At 40.5% G+C, this 12,898-nt stretch overlaps 1 protein-coding gene across 1 annotated transcript; it reads right to left on the bottom strand.

Annotated features, from left to right (window-relative positions):
- Positions 1-4,779: 4,779 nt before the first annotated feature.
- On the bottom strand, positions 4,780-11,445 carry LOC120564946 (C2 calcium-dependent domain-containing protein 4C). The gene is made up of 2 exons (XM_039810215.1): positions 11,329-11,445; positions 4,780-10,391 (listed from the first exon to the last, which is right to left on the bottom strand). Exon 2 carries the CDS (start codon positions 10,333-10,335, stop codon positions 9,091-9,093), a length of 1,245 nt encoding a protein of 414 aa, XP_039666149.1. The 5' UTR covers positions 10,336-10,391; positions 11,329-11,445; the 3' UTR covers positions 4,780-9,090.
- Between the last annotated feature and the right edge of the window lie 1,453 nt (positions 11,446-12,898).

Below are 12,898 nucleotides of genomic sequence, written 5' to 3'. Positions count from 1 at the left end.
ACAGTGTGTGTGTATATGGGTATGGATATATGAATATATATATAATTTATTTTATTTTATTTTTTTTATATTATGTGTGGAATGAGGGGGGGGCGGTGTTACATGTATGTTCCGTTACTTGTAACATACTGTTGGTTGTGTATGTGTGTTGAATAAAAACATTTGATCACAAAAAAAAGCGTGTGCGTGCACGAGCACTACGGTCACGCGCAACGTGTCCCGGTTTTAGCTCCGGGAAATCTGGTCACCCTAGTAACACGCTTTCGATATAAGAGGTTCACAAAACGGAGGATCAGTCACTCAACAAATGCAGCTTAAGTTACATAACAGTTAGGTTTCCCTGCTGAATCGGACGCTGTGAATCGGAAGCTAACTTCAGCTTTAAAGTTTCCCTTAAATTTCCCCTTAACTGCCGAATCGGAAGCCAACTTCAGCGTCGTGACCGACACAGGCTATAACGTTATTTGTGTTCTTCTTCGAGACAAAGTTATATGCTTTCTCACGATTAAAGAAGAACAAATCTCACAAAGGAGGTGAATAATATGGCACGGGCCGGCGTCCCTTAAAAACCAAACATAGCTTACATTAACTCACTGGGATAACTTTCGCTGTGTTTGGCAATAATGTTCCAAAAATTGCAGGTTAGCCTACAGCATGTCACACAATCTCAAAATAATAAATGATCTGCCTTACCGGTTAGCAGGCTAACGTTAGATAAATGTCGCCGTTCCCCAAAGACGACGTGTCTGGTAAATGTAACAAGTCTTTCACAGCTGAACTTGATTTGACAGTTATTCTCCAGAACAGGCACGACCGCGGTGCTGTAGAGGAAGGAGGTTTTTTATCTGTTCTCACAATGTTTTCCTTGGAGATTTAAAGAAACTCCTCTTTTGAAACGTTTTCCTTTATTTAAAACATTACTGACTAGCTAGCCAGTCTAAAAAAAAGTCATACTTCCCAGTGGACATTGCGTAGCTCTTTGCAACAAGTGACATGCATCGACGCTGATTAAAGCAAAACAACGGCGCTTTTTTTTTTTCTTTATGTATTGAAGTGCCTTTCTTCTTGAGTTTTTTTTTTTTTTTTATCATTAAGTAATGTTGTAATGTTCTTTGGATGGGAATGGATATCTTTTTGATATGTTTTGTAAGCATGATGCCAAATTGTTCAAACCTATTTTATTTGTATAAGTAAAAAAAAAAAAAATTAATTTAAAAAATTGAAAAAACGGTGCACGCTTCCGGTTTCTGAACTGTAGTCCAGAGTGGACTGAAATATCGCAACAACTTTAGTTAACTGCCCTGATATCTTGAACGGAAATTCATTGTCCCAATTATTATTATTATTATTGTTCTAAAATAATCACTGACTTTGGTGATTGGTGATTTGGTCTTTTCTTCTAAACTGCATTAAAACAATTTCACTATGCTTGATACTTTATGGTTTATAGGTTTATGATTAAATACCTGCAGTTGTAGTTTGTGTTTATTGCTAATTAGCTAATGTTAGCATAATAATGCAGCGTTTCATTTACCTCGGAACTCGGATTTTCCAAGGTCAGAGTCAGAAACGCCCCCTGACCTCAGATTTCCGAGCTCGGAACTCGGACAACCTCACAGTAGCCCGAGTTCAAAATCCAACATGGCTGCCCCCTGTATCAACAGTTGTGAAAGCTGCAGTAACATAAAGTTATAAGCACACACAGTCGTTCACACAGGCACATTCTATTCTATTTCTATCTGTGGACATGTTGTTACGCTGTTTGTATGCACAAAAAAACGGCGTAATGCGTTGTTATCAACTGGTATTGCTAACAATAGCTAACCGGGCTAAAGCTAATGAAATCAATGTTAATCCGACTTTTATGGAACGCATTCAACTCGGGTATGATGTCATTCCCAGCTCCGGCTGCTGCGTTCCATTTACCTTGGAACTCGGAACACGCTAAGCTAGAAGTAAATATGGTAAACAAATAAAACACCTGCTTAATGTTTTTAGTACATTCCATTTACCTCAGAACTCGAAGCCGGAGCTGGGAATGACATCACACCCGAGTTGACTGCATTTCAATAAAAAAGGTGGATTTCACTGTGGGGTTTGCTCTTATCAGGTTAGCCATTGTTAGCAATACCAGTTGATAACAACGCATTAGGCTGCTTTTTTGTGCATACAAACACCATAACAATATGTCCACAGGTAGAAGTTGGACAGTAGCCTACTGTCTAGGCTACTGTCCAACTGTCCACTATTACTACAGCTTTCACTACTGTTGATGCACAGAGCAGCCATGGATTTTGAGGTTGGCTTGCTCGGGGCTGGTACTGTGAGGTTCTCCAACTTCCCAACTCAGAAATCCGACTTCAGGGGGGCGTGTTTCTGACTAGAACTCAGAAATTCCGACTTCCGAGTACAAATGGAACGCAACATTTGTCTTCTGATTTAGCTCAAAGCTCTGCTGATCTTAAAGTATAGCCTCACAGAGTGGATGGCTGTAGACTCTTGTTTTAACACTTGATGGAAGTGGAACAAGCTGTAAACACTTTTCTAAACATTATAAACACGAGTTTTTATTTTTTATAGTTTTTTTTTAAGTATTTCTTGTCGTGTTTGTGACCACCTGACCAGTAGTGCTACTCATTCTCCTTATAGTACTGTTTTAGTGTTTGGCAGGTAATGTGTTTATCAGAGCTTTTTTTTTTCTGCAACGATGTTGATGAGAGCAGTAAGAGTAAAATAAAACTTTGAAATCATTGCCATTAAAACCAAAACAACGACACTCCATAGCACTAAAGGGAACTGCAGATTTAATACAAGCGACCAGTTTCACTTTATACATTTGAACTGCTGTTGGTAATATAAAAAGGCCGATGAGTGGAGCTTTAAAGTTGTTTTCTTGAAAAGGACAAATAAGCATGCAGATGCAAATGTGACATTGGCAGCAGTCATTACTGTTTCCCCGGTGTGTAACAGCTCATGTCTCCTTAGGCCTCCTACGCACTTCCTTTCCAAACTTGCAGCTCCAAGACTGACTCCTCCCTGAGGCTAATGGTGATGGTGCAGTACTTTTACCCTGCTAATTACAGACAGCATGACAGAGATGAGATGTTTAATATCTCTGTTTTTTGGTGTTAATAGGAAGAGGGACAGCGGTCGAGAAGGACAGGAGGCCTGAAAACTCAGTTAGATATGGGATTTTAAGTGGGAAGACGTCATTAACAAGATTTGGGGTTAGTCTGAAGGAGTGACGGTGTCACATTAGTGGTGAATCAAGTAATTAGAAAGACAGAAAGGACAGAGGCAGAGCAGAGATGAGATGAGGGGATGCTATCCTGACAGAAAATGTTGGGAATTTACTCAAAGTCTGCACATTGACGAGCACAGGGTTGCTCAGTCAAAGTCTGCACATTGACGAGCACAGGGTTGCTCAGTCACAAGCACATCTTCTTCTCTTATTCATGGTAAATGTCTGTATAGTTGCCTCAGTTAAAACACTGAGAAGCCAATCTGCACTTTACATTTTTACTTTTAACCTTTACACCTTAAAGTAAGGTAAAAGTATCTTGGAACAATTATTGATGTGAGCTTATCAACTAATTAATACAGATGCAATCTGTTATTCTTAATGTATAACATTTACAGAAATTGATGACACTATATTATAGATCATTTATTGAGTCTGTTTTAGTCTTTGGTCTTGGTTTGGAAACCTAATTGAATAAGCTGATAAAGGTGACCAATAACATTATAGGTGGACAAAAGTCAGCACCTCTAGACATTTTTATTGAGTCTAGCAGAAAGAAAACAAAATTGCCAGTGATACTACCCATTGTTTATGTCAGTTCATAATTTTTAGGTACCATTTTACGTTAAAATGTATTGTAGTAAATGGGGAGAGACAAATACTTTTTTGATCCTGTTGCAATTGAGCCATGAATTACACATATGATGTTCGTCAATTTAAAAGATAATTTTGCAACCGAGAGAAAGTCTGTTGTAAAACTGCTGAAGTATAAGACTGTGAAAATATGTTATTATTAGAAATACTCACCCCAAAGTCTATAAGTGACGTCTCGCTGAATGCGTACCAGGATGCATATTTACTCACACAAGCAACAGGTTTTGCTCCTGTTTGTTTGTTCTTTTTGTTCTGTTTCTTCTTTCTTTTACTTCTCGGCTGATAAAAAGACGCTGGCTAAAACATACCAGGTAAGATAACGTTATGTGTTGTGGAACATTAAAAAAAGCAAACAAGTTTCAAAAATATTGCCTACTTTCTACTGTACTTAATTGACACAAATATCATCACCTCATCTAGGTAAGTGCACTGATGAACTGTAAATCAATAACGACATAAGCAGAGATGCTGTGGAACTTTTCCTTTAATTAAAGTATTTCACATCCATTAACACAGTAGTGGTGGTAGCATTACAGTAAAAAGGTTTCTACCTGTACTGGCCAGACACACAACAAGAAAAGCAACTGCACATGGAAACCAGCTTCCATCGGAAAGAAATTAAAGATTTCACTGTCAAGTAATGGACGGGCACTTTTCAGTTTCATTTTTCAGATAGAACTTGTCAAGACAGGAGGACTTGAGGGACGCTTCAGCATATGTACAGTATATTGAACAAAGCTGACCACCACTCTCAATCTCTGTCTCTCTCTCACACACACACAATCATACGCACACAAACACACACATACTCGCGCACACACACACACACACACACACACACACACAATCATGCGCACACAAACACACACATACTTGCGCACACACACACACACACACACACACACACACACACACACACACACACACACACTTTACTCAATTCTCATTTTAAATGTCATCAGTCAAGCCTCTCCGCCCTTTGTTTAATTAAACAGCTATTGAGTGCAGCGATACAAGGACTGATTTCCACCACCAGGCTGAATAAAAAGTTATCCTCTGTGGATCATACAAAAGTCAACCAAAATAACCAACCTTGTTTTTAACCACACGATCAGTGTAATTCTGGGTATGTTGCTGTCTGTTTGTTGGTTCAACACTTGGTGGTCCAGGGTGAAATATTTATTGAATGAATTGCCATAACATTTGGTACACATATTCATGATCCTCAAAGGGAGAATCCTGATTGCTTTTGGAGGTCAGCTGACATTTTATTTAGCGCCACCAACAGGTCAATATTTCCACTTGTCTAAGACTTATGTATGTCACCTTTAAAAGAATAGTTTGCTAAGTCACGGCACTGGTTGCTACTAGTAACAGTACGTAGGCCTAACTCCCCATAAAACCACAATTTATCATTGTTGCATTTCGTTTTGTGTATAAATTAAACAATTGCAATTTAACACGTTAATTAATCAGCTTTAGAGGTGCTGGTAGGCGTATTGTTTTCACTAACTTCTGAGTCAGACAAGGTAGCTATTTCACACCATCTTCCATCTTTACGCTAAGCTAATTCTAATCGCTTCCTGGCTCTAGCTCAGTATTTACGTAGCTTACATATATGAGAGTGGTATCTATCTTCTCATCTAACTCTCGGTAAAAAAGTGAGTTTTACCTATTCCGTGAAAACAACCAAATAAAATTTCCTTCAGTTTCAGCTACACTTCTAACATAACAGGCTAACATGCTAATGGTAGCAGGAGACTAAACCTAGACTAATGGAAGTAGAAATAAAAACAGAGAATAACCCCTTTATATGAATTAGGTAGCAACTACATAGTTTCCACTGACAACACCTATTTTTTCCCCGATAGTTATCTTCCCATTTTTAATCTCTCCAACAATTTTGAGGCCATTCGCTGGCTAGCAAAGCTACTAGTTAAATGGGGAAGAGTGTTTACATTTTACAAAAACAAAAAATGTTTTGTGACTACCTCAAAAACACATTTAAGGGGTCTTGTCAGGACTTATCACCGCTTAATGCTCAATATATTTCTGTTAGAGAGAAGCCTCCAGCTGAGCTCACAATCCACCACAAGAGCAATACAAAGTGCACAAACCAATTCAATAAGTCCCCTATTCATGACAGCAAAAAGTAATGCAACTTTATGGTGCTCTGTTGTTAAATGTGAAATGCAAAGCCTACATTTTCGTCTTTGGTTTCTGCCTTTTCTGAAACCATTCAGAGACAGGAGTCCAAAACTGGTTGCTTGTCAAAGATTTGTAATCTTTAGGCAAAAGAAAGAAAGTCAAAGAAAAACTTTTGTTAAAGCTCAAAAGTGTGTGGCCGGTTAGCTCAGCGGGTAGAGCAGGCACACATATGCAGAGGTTTAATCCTTGACATGGAAGGTCCAGAGTTTGACTCTGATGGTTTTCCTGCATGTCATCCCCCCTCTCTCTCACCCTTTCATATCTCAGCTTTCTTATCTAATAAAGGCAGAAATGCCCTAAATTAACAACAACAAAAAAAGCTCAAAAGTCTAACAGTTATATTACAAGTCTTCAGATATGCTATAAAGTCGTTCTATTCAGACACGGGGCCCAACTTTCCACCATTTGCAGAATATGAATCTGTGACAAGTCCTGGCCTGAAGTGGTATATTTTTTTATTGTTTTTTTTTCTTCCTGCATTTCTATTAAATGATAAGCCACATGAAAACAGTCAAAGCAATTAGTTATTCAAAACAATAGGACACAGTTTGCAGAACACGTCGCCTATATTTCAGATGTCTTATTTTAAACATTTGTGTCGGCAGGAAATCCTCATCTAGAATCAGAGCACAAGGCGACCCACCACTGCACAATATGAATCCACTGAAAGTCATTACTGACACTACTGAAGTATGTTAATCATGCTTGAAGAAACCTCAGAAAGGGTTTGGTAACAACAGCGATCAGTACAATTTAGGAAGCTTGAGTAGAAAATACAATAACTCTACGAGCAGGCACTGTATGTTTGCAACAGGGGTTACAACAGTTTACTGACTTTCACACCATAACAAAGCCAACCAGCAGTATCACTGTATATAACGGATATAGAGCACATCAAGAACAGTGCTACAAGTGAGCTACAAACACCAGGTGATAGTAATCCTCTCAGAAGTAAAATGGGGCAGTGTGTAAGACACCTCAGTAATTAGCATCACTCTTATGTCTCGAACTTCTTTTATGTCTGTAGTCGCTCTCCTCCGAGGCAAGAGCTGCTGTTCATGTCAAAACACAATATTGTTTTCCTTATTTCTTTCTGACATTTCCACCTCTTCCCCCTGGGCTTCATTAAGTTAAAACAGACATAATTAAAATGCCTCTCATCAGCACTGCTCACTCGTTGGTGCATAATTGGCATTTTGCTGACAATTGTAGAAACTAGTAAACATGTAGTAATATACAGTACAAATCCAACACACATTTCAACCCACTCAAAAGCATTTTAACAAAATACTACGTCTTACATAGAAAATCAACTACTTTGGACAAAATGTCATGCTAATCAAAACACACACACTCTTTCTTTCTATCTATCTCTCTTTCTCTCACACATACACACACACACACACACACACACACACACACACACACACACACACACACACACACACACAGTAAGGCTTTAGGGTTTCATAAAACTTTGAGCATGTCATGCAAACACCAGTAACTCAGTGACATAGTCATGCCATGCATCTGGATCACACCAGTGCTCTGTTGTTCTTATATGAGACATTTAAGAAATGTACATGCATGTATTTGTCCACTGCCAATACTGTGACTAAGGCAGCAGCCTGGTTGCATAAATTGAGGACTATTAAATTCTGTTAACATGATGGATGCGTTTTTTAATTTGATTACACAGTAAAAGTGTGACTTTTAATCACTTTGTTTCTTGTCCCACTGCTATCAAAATGAACCAAAAAGCAGTGAAATCTGTTAAATGCTATTCTTTAGGTGCATCATCAAAACAAATGTTAGTAAGACAGATTTGACATGTTTGACTGAAGCTGTGTGACCGACTAAAAACAATCGTCTTGGTTGTTCTTGGAATTGAGAATCTGTGCAGAATAACACAGAGGTATCGCCAACCGGTCTGAATGCAGAGCGAAGATGTGGCGAGAGCTTGTTGCCTAGTTGCACAGAATTTAATCAAGGTGCCCACACTGGATGGGGGCATGCCTGACACACTGCAGCTGGAACGTCCACACGTCCTTCAAAAGGCTCAAGAGATTTTAACCAAACGGCAATTAAGTACATATTAAATTATTTTTTTTTGTTTACTAGAAACTTCCACAGGACACCTTTTACTTTAACGTTCAATTGTTCTAAATTACAGACAAAACGTAGAGATTTTGGCAGCACATATGTTACTGCAGTTCTACTTTCTGTTATTAAGAATATAATTAGACTGACATAATCGGATAATGGCATTCATAAGACTTTGCATTTTTGATGTGCATGTAAATGTGGCTATTGTGGCTGCTCTGTTTGTCCCTCGCCCTCCCCTGTAGGAGTGGGCCATGGCAACTGGGATCAAAGGGTCATTTGCACATTAGAATGTATTGCCACTTCAAAGCACTGATTTACAAAAGCATCTTTGTGCGGAACACACGGTGTAGGTAATGTCGAATCACATCCTGTGCTGCTGTGGATTTATGCCACATTACAATAATAAAACCATGCCACACATGACGAACACAGTCCAGGCAAGGATACCGAGACAGGCTGATGCACAGGTGTCGTCAAACCTTTGAACCTGACCGGGCTGAGGAAGTTGGCTGTCCAGAAAAAAAACCTTTCATCTGTCGAGTTCATCTGTTGCTGTCGAGCCCGGCTTGGTTTAATGAGCTTTCATTATTGGGAGATAGAACGAGGCAAGCCTTTACCACCATGAATCCTTCATCCGTTCACGTATGCTACATCAACATGTTCATTTTTGACATTTTTAGATCTCAAAGAAAAGAAAAGAAAAAAAAAAAGACTCACTTTCCTTCTAGGAAAATATTCCACTACCTCCACCTTCATTGTAATGTTCACTGTTTTCATCTATTGGAATAAAAAGAGCAGTTTGAATAGAAACCAGTGCAAGCATCAAATTTAAGTTTCATTCCTTGTTTTTTTGCCTCCTTTGACCTCCGGGTCCTGTGGCTTTAAACCCCTGAGAGCAGCTTGGGTAGAGGCACCTCTCGCTCTCCCAGCAGGGTGTCCCTCTTGAGGCTGGTGCCTTTGTTGATCACCTTGAACTTCACTAACAGGTTCTTCACCTGAACCAAGCTTATCGAGTCAAAGAAGAAGTCTTCGTTAAAGACCGGGTTGCGGCTGTTCTTGATGATGTTGCTCCTTTGCTTCTGCAGCTTGCCCGGGTTCAGGTAGACGGACACGCAGCAGTTGATGCTCTTGATGTCAAAGTGATTGTCGTAGAGACTTTCCGCCACCAGGACCCGGATGAGCAGACGGGAGGTGCTGGAATCGTAATTGGCGCTGATCCTCACCGTCCCGCCTTTGTGCAGGTTGATGGTGTGCTCCTGATGGAGCCCGTGGTCTGACGCTCCGGCACCGTGCAATGAGGGGACGTGGAGCCGTCGCTGGATGTTGGGGCTGGGCTCGGCAGAGCTGCACTCGTCGGTGGAGAGGGAGCTGTGGCGAGCGAACGTCCGCTTGACCTTCCCGACTTTGGCCTGCGTCTCGTGGGTGAAGATCTTGAGCAGGGAGGCAGAGCGGGAGAGCAGGGGAGAGCTGAAGGGAGAGGACTCAGCTGAGGAGCAGGTGTCACTTTCCCCTCCGCTGAAGTACCGATACGGATTCATGTGAGAAGTGTTGAAGTCACCTGGGTTCAGGTGGTTTCCCCCGTCGCTGCTTCTCCCCTGGGTCTTCCTCTGGGGGTTTGGGGAGGTGATAGGACTGGTATGCTCGCAGTGGAAAAGTGACTCTTTACGGCGAGTGTGGGGGCTTTCCTTCAGGGTTGCAAAGCCATAAGGTGTTTGAGTCTTGGGTACATAAGGCAGGGACATTGCTGTCTGCGACCCAGGGTCTGCATTGGTGTCTCCAACATCATCGGCACTCTCTATCTGTATAATGTGACGGTTTGCTGCTCTCAGCAAGTTTTTGGTGTCTCCTGCAATCTTGGATACCAGGCGTGGACTTCTTGGGCTGCTGATCTTCTTCCCACTGCCGATAATTTGCTCTGAAGTTGAGGGTTGGAGTCCTTCTTTGGGCTTTACGTTGTGAATGTCAGGTTCTGGCGGTCCACTGACCAGCTTTGGAGGAATGAAAAAGTCTGGGATCTTGTCGGGGGTGAGAACGTTGCTGTAGGCGACGCCTTTCTTGTCTCCGTTCTCCCCCTGACGCAGCACGCCGGTCTCCACCGACCCACGGATCTTATCAAGAACCCACATGGTCCCACAAGACAGTGGGATGTGTGGGCGTGTGGAGTAGGTGCAGTCAGGTTTGTCTGCAATTAATAACACACGGGGGAGGGGGGGGTAAATGATCAGAGGATGGTTACTCTACAGGGAGCAGAGAGATAAAAATAACACCTGGTGGTGTAGCTCTGATGATGCAGATAAAGCCTTAAGCATCTAAACGATTAATACTAATTAAAAAAAAAGGAAATATTGCACTACAGCATACTAAACTTTTGGAGCTATTGACTACAGATGCTGTAGTTATTTGAGAAAAAACTCTCTCTTGAACTGCAGTTCATTTCCTTGACTTATTGCATTTTAGGGCAAGGGAACTAACAGCCAACATGTAGTATCAACAGGCAGCAATGTGTAGTCTTTGAACAGAAAAATATATAACATACAGTATTTACAAAGAATGAAACAGAGAGAGAGGCTTCATTGATTGGTGGTGTAAATACAGAGTCAGTCTAGGAATAGATTGACAACAAAGGGTACTATTTTTTTGTATCATTTTAAAGCACCAAATTTAAAGTCGCATTCTTTATTTTATCATTTATCAGCGTTGTATTGACATTAAATATTTATGCCCCCTTATCGTTTGCATTTTATTCTTTAAAAAAACAAAAAACAGATCTAATTCTGGCTTTTACTTTAAACATATAGGCAGGTGGAGAAAAGAAAGAGAGAAAAAAATATATATAGTCGATTTTGCGATTTTAAATAATAATAATGTTTCTAGGATTAGTTCATCCAATTAGCTAAAACTAAAAACGATATAGTATAGTAATTTAATAGTTAAACGTACAAAATTTGAAGAAAAATATTCAATAAAAGTTACAAGCGGATATGCCATTCAACAGGTGCGATGCTTTCTCCATTTGCGCACCAGTCCGTTTTCCAAAACCTCTCAAATCCGTTGTCTTCGTGTAGTCTGGGGGTAACCCACTGCTCCTGTCTGCAGAAAAGTATAAATAATGTACTCACCGCACTACAGAAGGAGACACACACGTCTTTGTCCACTTGCTCCGTCAGTAACAGGTGTCTTCTCCCCGGGTAAGCCTGTGCGCTCCGCGGCGCTGCTCTGCGCCCTCACGGTCTCAACTCCGGAGCTCCTGTTGTCCTCTGTGCGTTTTATAAACGGCACAGGGCTGCAGCTGACCAATAAGATCAAACTGTGCGCTTCCGTGTTTCCCAGCCAAACACACTGGAAAACACACTGGATACATATCAGAGGCAGATTAATCTTTCAGGTGGGTTTAACAGTCACTGCTCCAGATCATGATGTTTTATGGGAATATTTGTGCAGCAACTCTACTTAATATAATAACAATATAATGTAATAAGGAGATCACTGCCACTCTGCTTTACTCATCTTGTTTTCTTTCCCCCAGGATTAAAAAAAGAATTATTTTGATTGATTTCACTCAATCATTCAGCCTAACATGACCCTCTCTTTAAAATCAAGCTTTCTCCCAAAGACATGAACACCATTAAAGTGAAGAAGAGACGTGACACTTTGTTTTTTCAGCTCAAGCCTCATCAAAAGAGACAGTTTAGTTTAGAGATGTGTTTCCCCCCTCCACTATGGCGCTGGCAGCACAGAGCTTCTGTGTGTCAGGAAATCATTATGTCGGCTATTATAAGACAGTTTGACCTGGAAAAGCACATGCAGCTGAGCAGACAATGCTCCGTAGAGCACATGCACCTGTGTGGTTTAATTCAATTTAGCTTCTTCTCTCTTAGTCTGTCTTTGGGTTTCAACCGACTGATCGGTTTCCCTGGAAACTTTGCTATGGCAACAACTACATTTGTCAGTCTAAAATAGGAAGGGCCCCGCTGACTTTATTGATGTGCAGGACAAAAAGACCTTTATTTGTCCAGATTGCTTGGTTTTAAGTCAAGTAACCTGTGGCCTGAGAGAGCTGTTTTATCAAAGATCAGTTGCATAGAGTCAATAACAGCGCTGCATTTGTTGACAGGAAGGGATTTAGAAATGGACAGATTTCCGCTGTGAGAGTGAATATCCGGTGACAGCAAGGACAATGGCAAAAGCTTGACAAACCACTGATTAAAACAGTTCATGTGAATAACCTGGAAGAGGTGTCAGCTCTGCCTGTCTCTGCCTCACTCAGATGGAAGATTAAGATTAATTTCAGCCTTTTTTATAGCCCAGGAAAATGTAGTATCAAATCTGAGGTTTTTCTCCATAAGCAACAAAGTAAAGTTAGGAAACTGTATTAATCACAAAACACAAAGTACAGCTGTGGCTGATGTCAAAAGTTGTGTAGATATTTGGTTATAAACCAAAGTATTGGACAAATCAAAAACGGACCTGATGGCACCGCCATGAAAAGTCAGAGGATCATCAAAGTTATTGAAAATCATCCAGAGGGGGACATTCATATTTTTTCCAAATGTCATGGCAATAATGTCAGCCTTCAGTTCCTTTATCAGTCCAAACACAGTGGGGCCTTTTGGCCTAAATGAAGAAATTAATTTGTCGTATTTCCCCTAATTTATTACACTTGGTTGATGCACTACTTTTGTTCTTGTA

This window comes from Perca fluviatilis, chromosome 9 (genome assembly GCF_010015445.1).
Source record: "Perca fluviatilis chromosome 9, GENO_Pfluv_1.0, whole genome shotgun sequence".
NCBI lineage: Eukaryota > Metazoa > Chordata > Actinopteri > Perciformes > Percidae > Perca > Perca fluviatilis.
Note: the sequence above shows the minus strand (reverse complement) of the source record. Positions and strands in the feature narration are given on the sequence as shown.